Source organism: Idiotropiscis lumnitzeri, chromosome 5 (genome assembly GCF_059441095.1).
Source record: "Idiotropiscis lumnitzeri isolate Australia: NSW breed Sydney's pygmy pipehorse chromosome 5, RoL_Ilum_1.0, whole genome shotgun sequence".
NCBI classification, from domain to species: domain Eukaryota; kingdom Metazoa; phylum Chordata; class Actinopteri; order Syngnathiformes; family Syngnathidae; genus Idiotropiscis; species Idiotropiscis lumnitzeri.
In genome coordinates this window covers 18,517,303-18,542,054 of record NC_142395.1, presented here as the reverse complement: position 1 = coordinate 18,542,054, position 24,752 = coordinate 18,517,303, and the positions used below count along the sequence as shown (strand labels likewise).

The window sequence follows — 24,752 nt, the reverse complement described above, 5'->3', positions numbered from 1 at the left end:
CATTCCACACTCCATCAGTCACTAGGCACAGGTTATTAGCGCTGGGACAGAGTGCACACACACACCCGCGCACCCGCACACATTCACAAACCCTTCACCCCTGTGACTTCACTTTCCACCTTGTCCCCAAAGTTTGCAAAGGTGGCCTTGGTGTTGAGAGGCCATTTGTCAAAAGCCTCCACTTGGCTCCTTTTAATAAGGCTACCTGGACTCTGGGATTGCACACGCACGCACACACATCAGACCGCTTTGCACATACTCATACAAGTGAGTGTCAGGTAGTGCACCCCATGAGGCTCATAAAAATCCCATTAACATGGGCCTCCTTATTGGTTCTGACAGGTTGATCAATTAGTCCCCATCCTTCTCTGACCTCGGGGGCTCACTGACTCAAGAGGACCAACGCGATGGATCACTGGTCCACGCACACTCACCTCTCCCTTGGTATCTGGTCACAGTGCAGCTTATTTGTACCATCCTGAGTCCAGCACCACAGTGATACCTAAAGGTGAAGCAGGTCTCTGGCTTTTAAAGGTGTTGTAGCAGTGTGTGTCTGACACTTGTTTTGATCTCATTTGCGTGGATTCATTTTTGTGTATGTGTTGACACCCAATAGACAAGTTTTCCGATACGAGTTGGGGGGTACTAATGCTCAGATTTCCGCGACTGTCAGTAGTCAGTTAATGCAGGCATCAATTGTTATAACCTGTGCTTGACACTTGTGCGTAAACTGCATTTTTGTCGGCATTCGCTGATTGTAAACGTTCTCCAAATTTTATAGTCGTATCAGACCGTAAATTTTAAATTGTTTATCAACCTTGTCAACTTAGCATCACGTTGGTGATTGTGTACGAAATGCATCGAGTGTTACGAGGACACACCAGCGAGTCTTTCAGGGCCATGCAGCTGCTTTCAGCAAAACGTGAACAAAAAGAATGCAGGTCCTCTTGGGAGCACCGTTTTTTATTTATTTATTTTTTATTTTTTTTATTGTTGTTGTTATGATGGTTTTCAATTACAATTCATTGTGGCCTTGTAGCCTCATTTTGATCAAACAATCAGGTGCTCTGGTGCCAAGCGTTGGGAGGTATTGTTGCTTGCCTCGGGAACCAGAAAGAGGTTAACAGTAGAGTCGTGCCCTGAGAGAGCGACGGCGTCCTAATGATGTCCAACAGCTTAATTGAATATTGGCGTTCTGCGCATGAGGGCTAAATTGCTTCTGTCTGCATCACCTCCGCTGCAGGCTGATTTTTAACCCATTTCCACCATTTGATTCCCTGGGGAATCATTAAATGTGCCTGTTACCACGGTTACCAGCCTTTGTGCTCTGAGCCAAATACTATTATTTGAGTTATAGAAGATCCTCGTTTCTTCATCTGTTACTTTGGATTGTTTTTTTGGGGTTTTTTTTTTTTTTTTTTGCAGTGGGGGTAATATATTTTACATCACACTGTGCCTTCAGACGCTTCAGCTTCGTTTCCATGGCAACAAGCTCCAGATGGCAACTGTCAATAAGACATGACAGTGCTCTAAATATTCTCTCTTCAACATTTTCACTATACTATAATTTACTATTACTCTACCGTACTACTTTCCTTCATACGTATATAAAGTACCGGAACACACAACAATTCTAAAATCGCACACACACACACACTCACACACTCACACACAGCAGTGCGTGTATGATTAAGGCTGTGTCCATGCCGCGCAGGAAACCATGTCCCCTTCATTTGACTGCGGTGCCATTAATCTTGGTGGGGGTTAACAAATGCACTCGCATGGAAGGTATATTTCACATGCAGACGTCTGACAATGAGGCCATTGTGGCGACGGCCGCAGCGCCCTGCTCTGCATTCAGTCAGGACCTTTGGCTCGGCGCCGGATCCGCGGCTCATGTCAGGGGTTTATGTTTCATCTCCCAGATGAATGCGTTTATACAGCGCAGGGCATGTGAAAGACCCAGCAAAAATCCTTCTTCCCTCTCTCCTTGTGTTTTTCTTAGATGATAGCATTTTTTTTCTCCTGAACGGAGAGGGCAAATAAATGTGTTTCACCATTTTTTTTTTAAAGTGTGGCCTCGTTGCTATTACTCAGACAAATGTTCCGTTAGTGTCTTGCGCGTGTGTGTGTGTGTATAGCCAAGCGAGCATGCCAGCTCAGCTCTGATTCACGGCTTTCTAAGATTCTTCCCGCCGCCGCCGCCGCTGCAGCAGCAGCCGCCCTCTTTCCCTCGCAGAAGCGCTTAGTCCTCCCAGTAATCCATTAGACTTCCATTAGCTCTGATTTGTGTGATTAGTTCTAATTAATCAGTTGAGTCAGTGGCCTTCGCTCCCCTTGCTCCTCACGTTTAATTTTTAACCTCATTTCTCAGCTCCGAGCGAGCCAATGGAAGCGCGAGCTTCGGAGCTGCCTTTGTCTCGCGGCGCACGCACGCTTCTTCCAATCCGGTGCTGTGACATGCTCCCTCCTGAACCACCTAGAAAACGTCTAAATAATTGAGTACATTCTTTTGAGTTTCGAAGCTGCGTAGAGATACTGCTGTGGACCCACCCTGTGCTGCAGTAAGTATCGATCATGCAGGTGACCCATCCTTCATTGGAACTGGACTTATTGAAGCCCTCGTTTCCCCCTCGTGCTTTAACTAAACATAGCGGCATCTTTAACTTGCTGTGGCAGACAAGTCAAAGAATAGCAGAGTCTAAATCATGACGTCCTCACCAGATCAACTTCTCGCTTGTGTCTTTGATGCAGTTTTTTTCCCCCCCTTGTTATATTGCATGATGATAATCTATCTTCCTTAGCCTTCTTGTCAGCCCTCTATTGCCAGTACCACTATTGTGATAAATGAAGGCTCAATTTATCAAGGCCCATCTACTCAATTTCTCTCTGTCTGTTCATAGAACCGCTGCACGCTTTGCATTAGTTCATCACTTTCCACCCATAGATTCATCCCACATTCCCACTCAGCCACATGGAGGCTTTCTTTGTGTCTGCCAAGGAAGACACAGCTTGTCACCCCGGAGCTTGCACACTCTGATCCAAGCCGCCGGAGGTGGCCTTGCTGCTGTCAATCAATCTGGGAGCGGGTTGCTGAGGGGCTGGTGAGGGTGTGATGTTGACGCTTGTCAAGAGCTCCCCACTGTTTAGATATTCCCTCTTTATTTTTGGAATATGGCCGGGTGTCCTTGAATTGGAAGCGCCTTTTGGGATGGAAGCGCAGTCGTATTCAGTCTGCTAAAAGAGCATTAGTTTGCTTCTTGGCTGAACGATTTATTGTTTTGCGACCGAAATCGTGTTCAGAGACAATGTAATTTCAAGATCGTCAAAGTTGCTTTTTTTTTTAAAAGGGCTCTTGTGCCCCACACTCTTGAAGCAGGTCACACTAATCAGCGGCCTACTTATTTATAAAAAAAAATAAATTATTATTAAGCGTCACACTGTCGCCCATGGTCCTGGAAATAATTTTTTTTGAGGCTACTTGAATGCTAGCTGCTAAGCTAGCTTGCGCTGCAGCAGCACTGACTTCATTTGTATGATCTGTAAAGTTGTAGTTTTGAGATCCACACTGTCATGGGTCTTGAAATATTGTAATCAATTTAGCTTTGCTCAGGATAATCATTTTATTGACATTTACAGGACATGTACATTAGTAAGAAATGTAAAACATTTTGGGGTTTGAAAAATGCATTTTTATATACACAATTACACGTGAACCCCAAAATTATACTTAAAAACTTGAGAAAGAACTATCCTGAAATCATTCAGCCCTATTTCTTCATTTCTACGTATTTACTGACACGTAAAGATGACGTGACAATGAGTCCGCTGTTTGCTGTACTGATGTTGACGCAAACACTCTCCATGCGCCTCTTGCAGGTCTCCGTGGTTCAACGGCTGGGGTTTCAATCTGCCTCGGGGGCAGTCTCTGCTGGATAAATGGAACCTCGTCCCAGAAGGCATCGACATCTTGATGACTCACGGCCCGCCGCTGGGTGAGTCCAATTAACCAATCACAGCCCCCCCCAAACACCGTATCAAATGGGTTTGTACCTCATTGTTCCAAATTTGCATGGGCGTAAACCAAAAGTGCCGCAGCTGGCGAAACAGTAGCAAGCAGCAGAGCAACGAACCCTGAACACACTTCATGATTCAATATTTGTGTTTGACTTTATGGACGGAACAAACATGTATTGTTGATTTTATCACCCCAGACTGATTGTGTTTTCTCTCTGGGTGTTTAGGCTCACTTGGTTGTTTTTTTTTCACCCGCCTTCCTTTTTTCTTGTGTTCTCCATCTGGTTTTATTGAGTGATTTCCTTCCCCCTCGCCTACGGAGCTGCCGCCGCTTCTGGGTTTGATTGCATGGAAACTCCATTTTGTACCACTGTGTTAGATGCCATGCCACAAACAAGCACAAGGATACGATTTTGGTTGGAAGCTGGATAAACGGAAATAGAAACATCAATACTGTATGCTGGTTGTCAAAGAGAAAATGTTTTAATGATTGCTAGAATGTGTTAAATTGGTGTTTAATGAAAGGTGTTCTTTACTTGTGGATTTTTTTTTTTTTTTTTTTTTTTTACAAAATTTCTTGATCAATTATAGGGCTAAGTTCATGGTCAATTTATTGGTTAATTGATTGTTTTTCCTCATTGTCCTAAATATTATTTTCATCAATTTAGGTATCATAGCACTGAAAAAGATAAATGACAATTTACAACCTGAGTCAGCGACAGACAGAAAGACATCAATCGAAACTACGGGGGGTCCTCACTTGACGATGATATGAACATGCAAGGCTTCCAAATTCTGAAAGGGGCACGATTACCTAATTTGCATACCAGTGTTAGAAAATATCACACTTCCTTCCTTACCGCCATATTTGCTCTTTTTCTGTTGATTGTTTTATATTTATGACCTGGACGTGTTTTTTATTCTGTAATTATGACTTTTCTTCTGTTAGCGTTAAAAAAATGTTTTAGCCATGCCCCTGTTCTGTTTATTCTATTTTCAAATTTGGCTAAATATTTATTCAAACCAAATCTGTACCTAAATACAATAGCAACCCAGGTAGACTTGTTGTGTAAATTAGTGTGCGTGTGCATGTGTGTGTGCAGGTTTCCGAGACTGGGTTCCTAAAGAGCTGCAGAGGGTTGGCTGCGTGGAGCTGCTTAACACGGTCCAGAAGAGGGTGCGACCCAAACTCCATGCGTTTGGAGGCATACATGAAGGTAGGCTGCCGTTTTGCTTTTCATATAACATGCAGCAACCCCACTATTTTATAAAGATGAAGATATTTGACCTTGCCGTGTTTTGTGTTCCAGGCTACGGCATCATGACGGATGGTTACACAACGTTCATCAACGCGTCCACCTGCACCGTCAGCTTCCAGCCCACCAACCCTCCCATTGTGTTCGACCTGCCCAACCCTTCCAGCTCCTGAGACCACAGCAAAGGGAGGCATTTTGGGGGTATTTGGAAATGAGATTTTTTTTTCTACAAATACGTTGATTATTAAAAAAGAAATAAAAAAAATAAATAAAAAAGAAAGAAAGAATGTGTCTTTGCAAACTGTTGTTCCGCTCCAAAATGTTGAGAATGTTTGGAGATGTGTTGGGATAGACTTAAAGGAGAATATCGGTGTTCTTTTGTTATTTTAAACAATCTTCTCGAATTGTATTTGCCACACGCAATCAACATGTTTGGCAGATTTCTCATCAAGTCTTTTTTTTACTTTTTTGTCAAATAGAATCCACTTTTTTGTGACATCATCCCACAGACTTCACGTTCACGTTCCATCTCAGAGTTACAGCTTGTTGCTTTTTATCACAGAGAGAAAAATAAATCCATTTTGTTAGGGCGACACCGGTATTCTCCTTTTCTGGGGGATTTTGTGATTAAACAATCTTGCTCTTGATAAATATTGGTCAGATCTGTAAGATAAACGATGCTTTGTGAATTTGTACAATTTCTTTGTTTGGGTTTCGTCGACCAGACAATGGATGCCATCTATGTTTTGTTGTTATCATCTATTTTCTGTTTTTTATTTTTGTTAGTTTTTCTCGTCAGTTGCGCTTTTCTTATTGGCTGACAGGGACGCTGCCTTAAACTAGCTTTAATGTTCTCGGCTAGAGCTCCACTCTTTCTCTCTGCGAGATCAGTGAGAAAAAAAGAAGTCCTTATTTATTGTCCAATTTTCCCGCTCGATAACACCGAACGCACGCAGGGACCGAAAGCTATTGAATTACAGCCCAAACGTTTACTTTATAATCCATCCCATTCAATGACTCCTGTTCTAATTTGGAAAGTTTATGTATAAAAAAAATTTTTAAAAAAAGATGCTATATATTCATGTTGTAAAACTTCCGTACTAAAAGTTGTTTAATGGGGAGGGGACATTTTTTGTCGGTCTTTCTTTGACAGGGTTTTTTTTTTTCTTCATTTTGGATGAAAGGAAAAGTACAAATTTCAAAATCACAATCCATCAGGTGCTTTTTATTCCCAGCAATGCGCCTGCCTAAACATGCTTATTTTGTCCTTTCAAGTGTCAATCAGAGTTTTTTTTTTTTTTTTGTGTGTGTTTTATTGCTTTGTTTTCTTTCTCATTTTGCACTGTGTGTAAATGCAATCTTGCTAGCACAAAAAAAAATGTTGCCAATAGTAGTTTCGACTTTGCTGCTGTAAATGCTCTTTTCGTGCTCTCTTCCCCTCTCTCTCTCTCGCTCTCGCTCTCTTTGGCTCTCTCTGATTGTATGGAAATGTTAGTCCTCTCTTTTCAGTTCATTGTGATATATTTAGCTGCCTTTATATGCAAATAAAATTGCAGATTTTTACTTATGAAACTGCCTCGACTTTTAATGGGATTCAGCCTTTCTTTAAAATGCCCCTCTTGACGTGCGTTGCTGGCGTCATTAAAGTCTCAAAGAAGATACATTTGTAAATGTCACTTACATTGGATTGTGTACTTGGAAAAAAACGGCATTAAAAAAAGAGTTTTGCTAAATGCCAGCATTCTGACCTTTTTATTGTATGCTTTATTAATTAATCTAGCAGATGCTGTAGTCTTACAAGATTTGGTTTGAACCTTTGAGACGTTTTTACAGAGTTATCCGCAGTCAGAAAAATAGGACGCTTCAACACTCAACTAATGGAGGTTTCACTCTGACCCAATGGTGCTTGTAATGTTGCATTTCACGTTGCACTCACCAACATTGTTCAGCCTCTCGAGATATTCATATGAAATGACAACAACAACGCAACACAAAGCAGAGCATAACAATCAGACCTAGATAAAACCATTGGAGCACGTTTCTCACATGATTTCATCAGGTTTCCTTCCTTTCCACCTCTCGCCAACATATCTAGTTTAATCCAAAAATAAAACAGGCTTGACTTGTAAGGCGCCTCTGCCAGCCTTTTTTCCCACCAACCCCCTTCTCTCGTCACCACAACATCAAAGCAGCCCAACCAATTAGCTATTCCCCGAAACAAGAGCGGCAAAGCATGGACCCGCACCCACCAGATCCCCCCGCACATTACCATAATCCAGTCTAATCATATTAACACGGGCCGCAGATGAGCAGGGGGAGACATGACTGCATACAGGCACCTCTAGTCTGCATTGAGAGGCCGTCTCAGTAGGCTTGGGGATGTAATAAATACTTGCATGCATGCCATGATCCTTTAACGGAACGCGGCGCTCTTCTCGGTCTTTCAACTCAACACTGCTGTATTGAATATGTGCAAATTCTCTCTTTTTCACACACACACACTCACATATATATGTATATATATTTATATATATATATATATATTAGAGGTGTCAAAATGCAATTAAAGCATTAACTCAGGTGATTAATCCCAATTTTTTTTTAACTCAGTTAAATATTTTAACTCAGTTTGATTTACTTCAAAAATAATTTGCATACTTCGCCAATATTGTGCCATATTAGCTGTACATCTTTAGCACATCTCAGAACAAAACACAGTGTTCAAGTTACCTCTGCATGGGACTTGCAAACCAACAGTGCTGGAGTGTGGCGCTTGTGGGCAGTTTTGAAAAATGTTTCAAAGAAAAATGCCTGTAAAGATGTCTCCATTTAGATCGTATTCAAGTATCAAAGAAAGCTATTAGAACAGTCTTTGAATTAAATGTACTTCATATTTGGTGATTTTGCAAATATATTATTCAAGTAAATATCTATTACAAGCTTTGAAAAAAATAGTAGCTGAAAAATGTGATTAATCGCGATTAATATATATATATATATATATATATATATATATATATATATATATACACTGCAACTTCATAATCAGGCAAAATTCAGAATGGTACGATCACAGACATATTTTCAGAAATAGGCAGCTCATAATACTTGGTTGTTTAATTTCCCAGTTGATAGGTGGGCAGGCGCTTGCTCATATCAAGGAATTAGTTCTGCTTCTTCGGCTGCATTAATATGACCACAAATAAGCTGAAGTCTATGATAAAATACTGACAACATAAGCTCATGTGCTAATTTGTACATACTGTACATCCTCATGACAAGGGTCCCTTCTCTGGAGGTAAAAAAAAATAAAAAATAATTGCACTTAAATAAACCTGTGGTGTATGTTTTGCGAGCATTAAAAGACTAAAGAACCAGGTGACGAGTTCTTCCCATGTTTTTAGTGTATGTAATGTACTGTATGTCTATCCAATATACATAGCATGATTCTCTTTAGGTGTTACCTATAACTAGCAAAGTTCTTCCTATCTGCTGTTTTTTATATATACATATATATATATATATATATATATATATATATATATATATATATATATATATATTGTAGAATCTGGTGGTTCTGCACCAGATACTCCAAAACATATTGCCTGAGGCCAGCAGACTGAGTCCATGCTCTGGGTGTGTTGGATCCCTGATGATCATTTGTGTTCTGGCCTGTCCTCAAAGGCAGGGGGCTGAGGGCGAAGGGGCTTGTGGTTAGAGAAGTCAAAATTATTTTCTCTGCGGTCCTCACTACTATCTGGAGGAGATCTTTGCAGTCCAGGGCTTTTTGGCCAGTAGACCAATCACAGATCATCAAGATCCTCCGCTATAGACTTCCCTTTTGTTGTTCCTGTTTGTAGATTTCGATTTAATCCTAACTGGATCCGACCTGACAGTCAACGATCATCAAGACAAACAATAGCGGACTTGGGACGAATTCTTGAGAAGAGCGGGTTCCCCCCGAGAGATCTTGACTCACCCACTCTGCCATCTGTTCATGAGGAAACAGCCAGGATGCTAACACCTAAAGGGATTGAATCTGAGCTCTGCAGACTTGCATCAGTAGGAGGAGCCCAGAGTTCAAAAGAAACACAGTGAAGCTGCAATTAGCTGTTTTGCTGCACACAAATGGAATAAGCTGCCAACAGAAGTGAATTCACCTCCAGATCTAAATGCTTTTAAATCCAGGTTCAAAATTTTGTCTTAGATTAAGCTTTTCTAAACACTGGTTGGACATACACATATGAAATTAAAAATAAATGCCATGTAAATAGGAATTGCCGCCACATAAAATGATATCAAGGGCACAGTGAACTCTTTGGTTTGGCCGGCATAAGCTCCGACATGAGTGCGTTTATACGTTGAACTGTTCTCCCAGCATTCAATGAATTTGGATTAATTACATTCGGACAGACTGTGGCTGCTGTAACATATTTGTCAGGTTGGCCTTCACCTGCTGCTCATGGATCATGATCAACACCATTTTAGCAGGCACTTTGCGTGTGCGTGTGCGCGTGTGTGCGTGTGCGTGTGTTGCCAAGTCACCGCATGTAGCATTTAATTGGACTCCATCGCACAACACTTGTAGAGCATCCCCGTAATCTGGGGATCATTTGGCTGGCGCACAATCAGGATGAAATAATTCCGCAAACCAGAGACATACAGCTTCATTCTTCCGCTGCTACATTCTTCCTGCGTGATCCCACAGAATCTAAATTTGTTTCATTGTTTTGTGTCAATTAAGAGGCACGCAAAAGAAATTAACATTGTCAAATTGAATGCCCGCCCCCCACACATAAATGGGAATTTACAGCGCACATAAAGACATGTGTAAATCAGTGAGGCGTTCAGGTTTAATGTAGTCACTTGCCAGTGTAAAACCTAATTTAATTAAATGGAAAGTTCACCGGCTAATGATGCAGCTTTGCTAATTATTTTCCAAATTAATTATTCCGCCGCAGATTGAATTGACGCCGTCACCTCTCCTTACGTTACGACTTCTAAAGGAGCGCTGATTGAACTTGGAGTGAATTGACCCCTGACCCCTCCAACAATATGTGATTATCACAAGTGGATCGCCGTTGAATGGCGGCAAAGGATGAGTACTTTCTTCGCGCCTTTACATTGCCGCTGACAAAAGCATCATTGTGACATTGATTTCCTGCCACATTCGTGCTCTTTCTATTTAGTTGTTATTTAGAAAATAACTGTAATTAAAATTAATGGACCCCCCCTGACTTATTATTCACAATTTTGGAACATTGTTTACCTGACAATTTCAATTCCAATATAAAATGAGTACATTTCCATTAAGTTTGTCTCAGTCTTTAATTAACTTCTATGTAAGATTGTAACGGAAGAGAATCAATCAGTGAGGAATGTAGTAAATACCTTTAACACTTCTACAATACTTGATAAGATTCACAGTTGTTGACACATAGTATTAAATGATGCATTTGAAATGTAGCCGTTAAGTACTAAAATCCACCTATGTTTATCCATCTCTGAGGGCGGCCATTTTGTCACTTCTGTCAACTCAAAATGACATCACAGTTGCTGAGGGCTCGACCAACAACCACCATGGCTCAACTTCAGAAAACAGATGAGCCGTGATTGGTCATTATCTGATCCCTGCGCAACTGTGATGTCATTTTCAGTCGACAGAAGTGGCAAAATGGCCGCCCCCTTGAGATGGCTTAAAACGAGTGAATTTTGCTGCTTAACGCATATTCCGTAAACACAATATTAATCAGAATGCCATGTATAGATGAATAAAGGTGCCTAGAACATTTTATTACAACTAATTTTGACGTGTTGACTTCCTCCTTAAACTAGTAAAATAATTAATAATCATATCAACTTAATAGAAGGGTTGACGGCTAAAGAGTAACAAATAAAACATGTTTCACTCTACTGTAGGTAAAACAAATGAGTTTAATAATGATTTTAATCAAGCGCTGTATCAAATGTTCTGACTTTAGACAACAATAATAACACTGGTCAACAAATTGTTGCAGCAAGTGATGCAAGTAAATTTTTCCAGATGATTTTTTTTTTTGGGTGTTGATTCCAAATCAGTTTCGTTTATATGCAATATCATTGCATTGTGCAAGTGGTAATTGTCGTTGTGGCTTGGATGAGAGAACGTTAAAAATGTCTTCAAAATGTCATGTACAAGTTTTATGATGGTGACAGTTTGACCCTGCAACAATTTCTTATCACAAAAGTAGCCTCAATTCTCTTGTGTCGTAAACATTGTGATATTTTGACGTTCTTTGAGATTCTATCATCCCTGTCTGTTGCTGTAAATCCTGAACAGCTCCACTGTGGCACAAATAATAGCTTACTCTATTCTCCTCTTTTGTATTCTCTTGACATTTCTTATGAAAAAGAAAAGTTACATTGCACCTACTTGCTTTATGCCACAAAACATGAACAGGAATTAAATGGATTTATTGTTTCTTGCACTATTCTTGAAACTATATTAATGTTCTCTCTCTTGATTTTGGTCTCTCTCCTTTTGGCCAGTTCAATCATTCCAAGTTTGGGGGAGAAGTATATCAGTCCAGAGTCCAGGCCGTCTTGCGCTGCTTCAATACATTTGGTACCATAATCAGAAACTAATCTGGAATGGTTTTAGACGCCAATAAATCCAACAGCTCTTGCATCCACGTGTCAAAATCTGCGGCCGTAAAAACAAGAAACTAAGCCGCCTGTTGAGCAGCGCTTGTACATCAGCAGGCAAACAGACTGAGCGAACAGCATTGCAGCTCAGAGGTCAATACTTCATTAATGTCTCATTAATGTCTTGAAGCGGATTCATTCAGTGGAGGCCTTTCTTACACGACGCGTGTATTAATAGGAGCAAAAGAGGGAGTCCCTCAGCAGGACATGCTGAGTGGCAGATGGAGGACGCGTCACGGCTCTGTCGGCTTGGTGTAGCTCAGCCAGCGCCAGTGATGACAACGAACACACAGGATTGGTCAAAAGGTCACCGGGAGAGGGACGGAGTTTGGAAAACATCATCAACTGGAGGCTAGAAACTGATGTGGAAATGTTGCGGTTCAGCGATATTATACAAATATTATTTATTTTCAAGTACTTGTTTTTTTGTCATTGTTTGTTTACAGAAGGTCCCTCAAGGCAGTAAATAACTCAAATTAGTACACACGTCACCTGATAAAGTTGATGATATTAAATATTTGTTGCAACAACCCTTGTCGGTCAAATTTACAAGACAATCCGTGAAATAACAGTAAATACGGTGTTAGATGAGCGTGCCTTCCAGCCACTGCAAAAAGCTACTGTGTGTTTTTTTCCCATCAGGAAACAATGTTTTGCATAAATTTGTTAAACAACAATAAGTGAATTCACTTGCACAATAGAATTATATCCAAAACAAAAGCTGCTTTAAATATCCTGTCTTCCAAATGACAATAATGTTCTATTTGAATTGATGCTGTCAGAAGTATTAGAAATATTCTACTCTTCTCTAAGTATAGTGAAGTACTGCAAACTACAATGAAAAAACACAACTCAAATTCTACATTTTTAAATTTAAATGTGGAATTTCCAATATGTACAATTTATAATAGCTATACAATGTAAAACGAATTATAATTGTAGATATGTTCATGCACAGTTTATGTGGATGGATATAAAATGTGTAAATAATAACTATAAGGTGTATGTATGTACGTAAGTAAGTACAAGTGTATGTACACAAAAAATTTGTGAGTGTGCCAGCTTGATACAATCTCAAAAGGGCCGAAAACAAAAGCTTTGTCTTCAGTTTACACCTTCTGGTCTTTGCTTAACTTATATTCGGATTTTCTTTTGACTGCTGATTTGATTTGACCAAATAACTAAATATAAAAGGAAAAGTTGTGTTTAAATTCAATGCGTCCAGAATTAATTACAATTATTTAAATTGTGATTAACTAGAATATTTGATAGCAGTCATCATCCTGCGGCTGCTTGGTATCTCATTTGTAGACCGACTCCAATGTAAGTAAACAACGCCACAAAATCTACATGGGCTATTATACAAAACGTGCATTCCACTATATCATTAATAGCAACTGGATACACACGGGTTAAAGTATCGCACAGAGCAGCCACTCATGACAGTAAAGCTGCAAAGATCTAACAGTGAAAGAGTATCTGCGGAGGCCTTTGCATTTAATCCTGAGGAATTCCTGTGAAACGCTCATTTGGCGCCAGTCTTTCTGCCCGTAGCTCAGTGACTCAAACCCCCACTGGCGCGCACACACACTCACAGGATCACCCCGACACACTCCACCTGTTGGAGTTGGAACACACGCCACAGTGTTGGCCCTGCGAGTTCAGAGCACTCACTCGAAATGAAGCGTCGCCTCTTGTCGCTCGCCACCTCTGCCTTCCAGTGACGGACGATGCGCTTCCATCTCACTGATAGCAGCTTAATTGAGTATGATAACCCCAATGTTACTGTTGTTTGTCCAGACACCCTTCTCCTATCTACTCCACGCAGTGAATTTCAATTTGAGTGTCCTTTAAGTGAATAAAGCAAAAGATCTTCATCACATTTAATGCTAATGTCATAATGATCGCTATTTACATATTTGGTTCCTGCGGGTGGGTCTTTAATCACAATTTGATAGTTGTGAAAGAAACATTACTGCTGCTGTTCATATTCTCGCTCGTATCTTATTTATTCATGTACTTGCCATTTGCTTGTACGTTATCGTATTTATTTTTACAGCAATAAATGCATTAAATATTTACAACAAAAGCACCATGATGATTTTTTTTTTTTTGCTAAATTACTCATAATACAATGTTCCATAGTAGTATGCCGGACTTTAAAAAAATGAAGTGTGTTTTTAAACCAGTCAGATTTGCTTTGTAACATCGCAATCATTTTAAGTTTAAACAAATGCCATTTTGACCACCAAAAAAAAAAAAACAGAGCCAAACAAGTTACACATTATCAAAGTGTCATTAAATAATCTCTAATTTGTTGAAATTGGATTGTCTAACTTTTGCAACAATGCTTCAATTTCCTCTTTAGAGTTGCTGTTTGTGACATTTTCATAAGTCTTCTTTCTAAGGATGTTGCACTGGTTCTTAATAGGGTTGAGGTCTGGGGATGGTGGCAGCCACACCATACGTTTTTCCTTCTGCATGCCCATCATCGTGAAAGCTTAAATGATATCTGGGGCCGTGTTGAATGCTGATCAGAATTTCTTATTTATTTTTTTTTTAAGAATTATTTAAAATCATAATCATTTGAAAAACAGCGTGCACTGGTTCCCTCATGCAGCTTATTCCAATTTCCTGATGTTGCAAACGTGTGCAGATATTTTTCCAATATTTTACGGGACTAATAAAGGCTTCATTTCATTTGAGTTCAGATCTTTGCTGTCACTATCTCGTTGGAGTTAATTTTGTTGCTATATGCTATATCTTTTGTTTTCGAATTCTGCACTTGTGGCAGCAGTTCTCTGTATTAGCATTTTCCTTCCGCAAACCTTGACACTAAATTAGAATGTGTTGACACAACAGTCCTCTTGTCGTCAAAAGAACTTATTTACATGCCCTGACATGGCCTTCATCGGGAAAACACTTGATTCTTTTCATAATCATATTCATCCCCCGGCAGCCGGCTAGGTCATTTGATTCGTCGAATGCGTATGAATTAGGCTAATTAAAAAAGACCTGTTCTCTAAACACAAACCAAGAAAATGTTTTATTAATTGGCTCCTCTGTTATATTTACCTGTGAAGACGGAGCTCGCCCGTAGCGTTTCCTCCCTGTGGGTCTAACTGCGACGTGGCCTTGAGACCCCAGTTGAATCATTTAATTAACTGTGCTTCTTTTGTGTGTGTGTGTGTGAGACAAGCCATGTAGGTGCACGGCCTCCTTTAATTGAATGTCCGTCTGTGTAATTATTGTCTGTTCGCACAAAGGAGACGGCGGGGATATCCGCGTCGGTGCCGATCGCTATTGAGCAAAGCTGCAACGCTCATCAGACATGTTAACTGTCGCGGGCTTCTCTCCATCCAAATGTGCAAGAGACAATGTATCTTTGAATTCAGGTAATTAATTAACGGGTTTGCCGTGATCTTGCTTGTTGTAAGATGGGACAAAGAAGGCAAACGGAGGGAAAATATGAATGACGTGCAGCAATTTTGAATGTGCAGCAAAGGTCAAGTTGACTCTGCTCACTTGATAATTAAATCTTTGATAATTGTGATGTTGTTGAAAAGCACATGATGAAAGCCAGAAGAGGAATTTAGAGCATATTTTTGGATAATGCAGACAGTTGGAGTGGCACTCGTCATTGTTCCGGTTGCTGTGCAACACTCTCATTCATGAATAGAAAAAGTCAACTAATTGCTCCCCCCTGCTTGCCGACAAAAGGTTGAGGTTCTCGTGCTGACTCGGGTCATTCATTTCTATGATCTTATTTGTGCCTAATAACTTGTGACTTGTTGATCCATACCTGTTAATTAAAATGTGGGACAAGCAAATGTCATCTCTTCAGTGCTAGTCAGTGCCCACTTCCCAGCGGCCAACTTTACATCATCCGCAAATGGAGGATCTTCTTACAGTTCCTTATAAACATACTTTGTGTACGCCAATCTCCTGCACAGATTTCAGTGAATCCAGTATATCCATCATGTAGACCGCTTGCCTTTCCTGCGCTGAATTTTAATTTGGCCCGGAAATAATCTAGTTGCATTCACTCCCACACCGGCGCAAACACCCATTTTAATGTCGCCCGTCTCTGAAAATACCAAAAGAAAGTCACTCCTACTATGCACACAGTTACATTGCACTTTACGATTGACCCAGGCAACAATATTATTCCTTTACTGAGTGGGAACTGAAGCCATGCTGGCTCCGTGCATGTTAGATAAGTGAAGCACTACACCTCCTTAACAAATAGTTCCTTGATATTTACTACAGCCAGCAGGCGCTCATCAGACACATATTTCTAAATATGAAAACTGTTGAGCAGTTATGGTGAGTTCAAGATTTCTAACACAACATTTCTGTCACTAGGCTGAATCATTCAACTCTATATTAAAAATACATAAACCCAGTCAGTCAGGAGTTGCTAATCCTGAAAGAAATGAGGTGTGGATCATCAAACATAATCTACTTACTTCATATTTTCTGCAGCTTAGTTCACATGCCCAAGAGTGGAAAACCAATCAAGCACTAAGTGTCTGTAAAAGACATATAAGAACCTGCAAAACTCCCCCAAAAATACGAGTAAATGTTCATGCACTCGTGAAATATATATATATATATATATATATGTATATATATATATATGGGGTTGAAGTTTGGGGACTGAGATGGACATGGGAGGATCTTAATTCTGTGTCTGGTGAACCATTTTTTCAATTTACAGCATGAGATGTGCAATGAAAATATTTCAGGCGTTCAACATATCTGAACCAGGGATGGCAATAATTTGGGAGGGCACTGTACATGTGAGAGGAACTCTGACTCACCCTTCTGAAATCCACACAGTAAAAACAGAGAAGACAATAAAAAAATTTCCATCCACCAGCGTGGAAAGACTTCTCTGCCGCTTGCCAGTGTGTGTGCGTGCTCGCGTGCACGTGTGTGTTCACCCTCACGTGTGTGTGTGTGTGTGTGTGTGTGTGTCAAGGGACCGCCATGATGAAACAAGCACATGGTACAACAATCACAATTACTGCAACACTGTTCCAACAAAACATCAAGATGAGGCTCATTTGCGCGACCACCTGATCTCAGTCATCGGCAACAATGGCGCGTTTGCCCCATTTTGCTTTTCCTGCGGCACAGTGTGTCAAATAAGCCACACGTTATTGCAATCATTAAGAATCTAAAATAAAGTATAATACACGGAGGAAATCATGCTTTTTGGCTTTCTAGTGAGTTGAAAAGGGGAATATATTCTTATGCTGCATAAGAATTGACTTTGCTGAATTGGACTGTGATTTCAAAAAAAAAAAACATCAAATGCCGAACCCTTGCTGCTGAAAGGTCTTCTAATAAATTGGTACTCATTGAATATTGAAAGAAGTCAAATGAAGGAATATCTTCTAAGATGTGACGTTAAAGTGGCAAATTCATGACAACATTAAACAGATTAGTGAACACTTTGAAGGTCATTCAGCGATGCCAAATCCTATTTAAGGCCATTTTTTTCAAACGTTATTACGACAGGGCTGTGCATGCAAGAAAATACTCAGATTGGTTGGCAATTTTTTTCAACTCTTTTCTAACATCTGACATAGTTGTCCCTCAAGGTCTCACGTAGCTATTTCAGTTCTCATACGAGAGTATCTCAATAAATTGGAATAAAGTAGAAACGCTCATTTCAGAAGTTCAATTAAAAATATGAACGTCATAAATTAAATAACATTCATTACACACAGAAATATTTCTAAATGACCAACTCTTACCTACCAACCTTTCAAATATTTTTTGATTATTATTACATGATGTGTTTGTTGTCTCTATCTAGTCCTCCGGGCTGAAAAATGCCTGCTAGTAAAAGGACAGGGAACTCTTGTGGCACTGAATATAGCAGATTGGAACTTTTTAGTACACAAAACTGCATTCTTATTCTAATTATGTAAGTGATAAAGGAAGAACGCCAGAGAGACGTCATATCAGGATTGGCAATTTGTTTCATTGATAGGCAGCGTTGAGGAGGAATTTTGGTACGCTTGCTGCCTTCCAACTGCTTGGTCTTTTAAACGTTTCCTTCCTGTGTGTATCGATTTAAATAATTTGCACAAGCAGGAAGTTGCACACACTTACACAGCAGCTCCTCTTCCACAATTTGACACATACTTTCATTGAAGTGAGCAGCTGCTCGATAGCGCTAAGGAGGAATGGGGATTGACTGTGGCGTAATTACACTAACCCCTGCATGAATTTGGTCCCAATTAAAGCTAAACATTTAACCCATGCTAAAGCTAAATGCAGAAGGGCAGATCAATGCTGCGAGGCCTTTTTTTTTCCTCCCTTGAGTAGCCGCCAGTCTTGTCCAAACGGGGCTATTACATATGCGATGCAGCTCCGTGAAGATAATTACAGTGAGAGGGGAGCCTCGGCACTGTGGGACTCGTCAGGTGGTGGTACCGGAGCTCAAGCCTTTTACAAGTGAAGATGCAAACCTCTCCAGAGAAACATATCATCTACATTATTATACTCAGGCATACATGCATACAGTATGATATTCATCTCGATACTGATTATGTCTAATACACTTTATCAAGTGAAGCCGTTATGCCGGAAACTGCGTCAAGATGCACAATAACAAAAAAAAAAATTATGTCGAAAGTTATATTTCGACAAAATGTAATTCTATGCCTGGAATGAAATAGGTATAAGATCATCAGAATGTGGTTCCATTTTTCGTGTTTTCTGAAAAAAATAACTTGGGCAATTATTTAAGAGGGTGATGGTATGAGACATAAAAGGAGATTTATTGGGTGTGGGGTTTTTTTTCATATTTAAAACAAATTCCAGGTGTTTTCATAACGTGTTTTCTCAATGCCGAAATAGAAATCACCTGATTTTAAAATACGCAGGCTTGCTCGGGTATGCAAAAATACCAACACCCGGTCTAATCCGCCTCCAGGCAGATTTTTGCACCTCGCCCCGCCTGACTTGCACTGCTCACAAAAAATAGAGCCCTGAGGTTCACTTTCTATGTAAAATAAAATTGCAGAACTGTCCTTATGCTGCGATTAGGAACGTCATTTGTTCACTTGCTTGCTGGCTTGAAACGTTCTGACATGCTTTTTTATTTGTTGTTGTTATGAATAAGACACACTGTTTTGCAGTTAACACCAAGTGCAACTAAAACGACGCGAGCCTTCATTGCCCCCCCCCAACTCACCACCGCACTCTGGAATGGTGGAATGTGTAAAATTGGCCGCAAGAAACTCAATCCCCAAAATGGAGGCACAGAAAGAGCAGAGAATAAAAGCGCCATTCATCCACATCCATAGATAAACTGCTATGTTTTATTTTTCCTCCCTCCACGTTGAAAGAAACGGAGTCTATGTCAACGCTTTTCATCAGAAGCTTGAAGAAATGTCATCATTTGTATCGACTGAGTGAGTGAAGCCGCAAAACAAACATTCGATTTTCTTGTTCTCAGTCAAAAATGACAGGATAGAATTATGTTTGAAAAGTGCTCAAGAACAACTTTGTTCACGAGAACAATTGTTGAATGACTCAAAAGCTGTTTTATACTTTTTGATATCCCTCGCATGAAAGTGGCATTCTGTAATTGATCTTTTTGTGCTTTACTGACATCGCAGCGCATCGATCCACTAATGGAGTATTCACAGACAGGTCCTGTTGCGTCACTGCAAGGTAATTTTAATAAGACATTTACTCATCTATAGAGAAGACGCAAAAGGTTTCTCATCACCGGTGAAGCCATAAATTTGGAGTTACAGCGACTGTCTTCAGGACATGGAGATGGGCACGCTCGGCCTCCCTTTTGTCTGGCCCATTGACATGTAAATGTCCTCCTGCTATAAGGCATCAGCAGAGAGCAGTCCACTGAATTGAAATGTCAATAGTAATTTTTGGCACGCGAGGGACATCTGAGAGTCAGGGCCTCCCGGGAGAAATGTAAAAAAGAAGAGAGTCGGGGTAGTAGCGGGAATGCGCAGGGAGGACGGCGCGTGCGAAAAGGGGAGGGGCGGAAAATGGAGAGATGGAAGATGTAGGAAAGGGGCAGATAATGCATGATGGAGGAGAGGAGGGAGGGGAGGGTAATAGCAGTCAGAAGGTGAGCTGTCAGAAGAAAAACAGGGCAGGGGCATCGGGTGGGGGGAGGAAGACGAGGAGGGGAACAGATGAAGAAAGATGGAAGGGGAGGGGGGGGGGGGGGCTTGTGTCCTCCTCTGGGAACGTCTCCCCATCCTCCTCTACTGATGGACAGGCAGAAATACCACAAGAGCCACCTCCCGTAATGACTTGATGAATGAGCCCCCATCCGGCCCGCCACCTTCACACCCCCCCCCCCCCCCCCCCCTTCCCAGTACAAAATTACACAGCAGGACTCTGGCATGGTATATGCATTTACACCACCACATCTTTTTGCACGCGATAAACCTGTAATTCTTCTTCAAATAAGACATTTGAAATGTAACTCGCTCGGAGCAGCCAGTCTTGGCGCATGTTTATTCTTCTGACTCTTGTGACTGTGAATTGAAAACATTGTGTGTGCTCGGCTCAGCAAAGTCATTAATAGTGGATTTTGCAATCAATGGCTGTGGTTCTGTCTTGTTTGGCCAATCAATGTAAAGATCGCGGCCATCTGTGGTCCTCACTGTACTAAAACAACCCTTTTACAAAACAAAATGAGATGTGCTTTTAAATGCTCGCAAAAGAAGAGGCGGCAATATTAGAAACTGTGTGATCACATGACACATTGATGATTATTAATTATATTTTTGTATTTTTGAAGGAAAATAGATTCTTGAAATTGTTTGAGAATAATCTTAGAGGACATAAAATAGAAATTGTACTTTTTTTTTTATTTGTTTGTATGCAAACACTCGGCTCTCCGGAGGCCCTGCCAACCCATCAAGTGTGAAATTAAACAACCGAGGACATTTTTTGGTGAGCGGTTTATTTCTGCGAGCGAGTCATTCTGAATTTTAAACCACAGTGTTACAACCACAAATAAAAACTATAAAGTTTAGTAGTAGCTTGAAATTGCCAATTAGTGAGCCAACACTTTTTTTTTCATTGCACATTGCGCACAAATGAGTTGTATTCACCTCAGCATGGGTCAGTTTTCTAAAATAAAAAACGGAATCTGAAATGTGCAATAAAACAATCCAGAATAAACATCTCAGCATGTACTTGTTGGCCACAGTAAGGATACAAATTGTATTCAAGCAAGAACGTGGCCTCTGCTGCAAATTGGAAACGGTGAGTGGTTATGTTTCATATTTTTTCCAAATGGATTAAGATCACGACGAATTGCCTTTGGCATCCTTATCGGAATCACTCGTTATCATCAAAATGTCGCAAATGAATGAAACTCTCAGGTCGTATTGAAAGTCACCAAACATTTGCACCTTTCTGAATACATTATGTCTCTTCTTCCTTTACTTGTTGCCATCGAGTTGGTTGTCCTTCAGGAAGGCACACGCACACCCACACACCCACACACACACATTTACGTGACTAAGAGGTTGCTGCCTGACAGAGGCCAGACTAATCTACAGGACAGGTCACTTGAAGACAAATAGCACAAGCTCATGATAACAGAGGCGACAGTGTGTGTGCTCGGGCAGGTTGGAAGAAATGAGAAAGGAGAACGGGAACGCAGACCACATGCACACTGCATTGAGGAGAGAAGTAATAGTAATTTTATCTTGAGGGTCTTACAGAAAAAGACAAAATGCAAACAAAAGGTGAATATGTGAGGAAGATGTGTACATGTGTGCTTTATCAGCCTGCAAACAGATGATTATTTAAAAATAAGTGAGGTTGTAGTCATTAAATTAAGTCAAGTTCTGGTTTGGATTTTTTTTTTTAAGAAAAGGACTCGACAAATTTGGCAAAAGGAGTGGTCTAAATCCACGCAGGGGCTGGCTAGGCTAAGTTTTTGTATTTTCAAAAACGGGCTTGGTACCATCGGGGCGTGAACGTAGCTGAAAGTGGCTCCTCCCATTCTTTTACAAAGCGAGTGGTGTGAAAAAACAAAAACAAAAAAGAAATATGATAACATCCACCACACCAAAGTTATCTGCCAAATAACTAAAATCGCATGACACTACCTGCGCTCATTGTTTCAAAATTCTGACCATTTTCTTTTTTTATTTATTTATTCTTGTTTTATTTGTATCCGGGACAGTACATATAAATAAACATTTAGGTAAGTATGCCAGAATTAGCCAAAAGGTTGTTTCTAATCTGCATCATTGTTGTTAGTGTTGACACTTTTGATTATAAATTAATTATTTCTTTCGTTGGAAATGAAATGTAATATATATGGTAAGCCACCAAATTGTCAGGTGCGTCGGGCTGCGTGAAATCCTTGATTGAATCGAAAATCAAAGTGAATCATGAATCGAAAATGTAATCAAATCGGGCCTTTGTGTGTCAAATCAAATCGATTTTGGAAATTTGAATCGATACCCAACCCGTAGTCTTGCCACACATACATACGTTGACATCACCTTTGGGACACGATGTCTATTCTTATTCTTTTGGCAAGCTGTCCCTCCAAGGCCACTTTTGGCTGCAGTGCAAAGCAGAGACAATCTCCGTGATGCAAGTCGGGAGATTTGTCATTTTAAAGCGTGGGTCAAACGGCCTCTCGGGCTATTGATTGGCTTGTCCTCCTCTATTACTCTGTGTTATGTATGGCTCCCTTTGTCAGAGGTGCGACAGCCACAAACACGTTCACCTCAAGCACTTTCGATCCGACATAAAGAGCAGCAGCATGCTACCTGGTGGACTAGCGTTGCTGGAGAGGAGCTTGTCATCAAGAACTCAGTAGCCATGCTTGAACCAGTGACCGATATTCGCGCTGGAAATATTTCCTTATTTTTACTTTTGCTTAGGTTTGATTCGCATTCTAAAAAGGTGTATTGTATACAGTAGGCTTGATAGAGCTGAAACAAGTCCTCGAGTAATTCGGTACCTCGATTCAAATGCTCGAGGCATTTTTTCTCGCCACGAGTACCCGCTTATTTCCGTGTACACTGCCAAGCTGTAGGATCTAAGCTAACCATGGTAGTCAAGCTAACCGCGGCAACAATTAGGACAGTAACGCAGAAAATCTCGCTGATTATTCAACCCGACAGCCCGACCCGATTCTACATGCTGAATTGGACAAACACTTCCTCTCAGACGCTTCAACAATGGCTCAGAGTGTACGAAGTTACGAGCTACATCAAACAGACGCTGTGTACTGACTTTCCGACAGCCGACGGCGGATTGGTGTGTTGAGGCCTTTACCTTGCCAAAATATATATATAAAGACATCAATGTCTTTGCTGGTTTGCTTTTATTTTGAAATTTTTCCCGGCTGCATGTCGCGATGCAACGGCGGATTTAAGTTTGTTTGTGGCCGTTTGTTGTTACCAACAACAACACAATGATGCCCTGAAATAACATTCAATTGCTACTTAAGGGTGCACAACACAATTACGCTGACACTGTATTGTCCGCCACCCGTTGCAGCTCCAGCGCTAGCATGCGCGAGCTAACGGTATCAGCGCTAGTAAGCACTCAAATGCCCCATATAGGCTAGCAAGAGCCGTCGGATTACTTTTCACAGGCAGTACACCTAAATGACTCAGCACACTTTGATGCTGACCTTAACATGATCATCTTTAATTTATTTATGTGATAGTTGGGCAACTTAAACATGATCCCAAATTCAGCATATGTTTACTAAAGCTTCTCTGTTATTCAGCACGTCACAGACGGCATTAGTGGTACACTAGCCGGACTTTCGTGCCAACAGGGTTCATTTCCCACTCAGTCTGCTGGTCACGTGTGAATAGTTGTCTCTCAATGTGCTTGTGAGTGTGTCCAGGGTATTTGCCTTTTGCCCTAAGTCAGCTGGGATTGGCTCCAGCTCACCTGTGACCCTAAACAGGATAAGCGGTACAGAAAATGGATGGATGTTGTGCTTATACTGTAAATTACACTTCAAGAACATCTTCAAGTTAGCCTCAACCTAAGCTCGCTAAAATGCAGCGCGCTGTAAATAATTTTCTTTTTCTCATCCAAAGCAATGACGTTAATGAGCCCACTACATCTATATCAAGGATTTTGCGTGTTTTCAAGCGAACGTTGCACTCAAAGTTCATCTTCAACTGCTTTATGAGCTATTGGAACTTGTTGCTTTTCTCGAGTGGGTACATGACTGCTTAAGAGTGTATTGACAGATAAATGGAACCGAGTTGGCCTCACTTAATTGGATTTAAATTAGTCATTTGAAGGACTCTTGAATTTATTTTATCATCGCCACCATTGAACATGTTTCTGAAAGTGAAATTAATTGAAAACCGACTGCATGACTTCAGGTACTCAGGTCTCCTTCATGTGGGTGGCAGGAAATAAATGACGGTAAATGAAGTATACCTACAGCAATCCATGCATCCATCATGTTCTGTAGACGATACTCTTGGGTGATGCCAACTGACTTTGGGCGAGAGTTTACCATAGTACAGAAAACGTACCAGAAACGGTTTAAGTGTTTTTCAAGTACACACCGTTTTCATTACGATGCCAACTCTGACGAGGTTACATGTCAAAATGGTCGAGATGCACATGCATATTAGGTGCTTTCTGGATAAGACCCAGGTGGGCATGAATATTGTGTTACTTTCAAACAAATTACTCGCCTGGTATGCATTTTTTAGCGTAACATTTACAGGTCTTATGAGAGTAAGTATCATGTAAGCATACCGAAAGATGGTAAATAATTTC

At 40.6% G+C, this 24,752-nt stretch overlaps 1 protein-coding gene across 3 annotated transcripts in view; it reads left to right on the top strand.

Moving 5' to 3' along the window:
* Positions 1-6,845, top strand: part of mpped2a (metallophosphoesterase domain containing 2a) — a 41,920-nt gene extending 35,075 nt beyond the window's left edge. For all 3 annotated transcript variants that reach the window (XM_088297005.1, XM_088297006.1, XM_088297007.1), the window contains 3 exons: positions 3,880-3,995; positions 5,121-5,234; positions 5,328-6,845. In XM_088297005.1, coding sequence (XP_088153131.1) covers positions 3,880-3,995; positions 5,121-5,234; positions 5,328-5,446 — 349 coding nt within the window. In that variant the 3' untranslated portion in view covers positions 5,447-6,845. The remainder of the gene's footprint in view (positions 1-3,879; positions 3,996-5,120; positions 5,235-5,327) is intronic.
* The last annotated feature ends 17,907 nt before the right edge of the window (positions 6,846-24,752 follow it).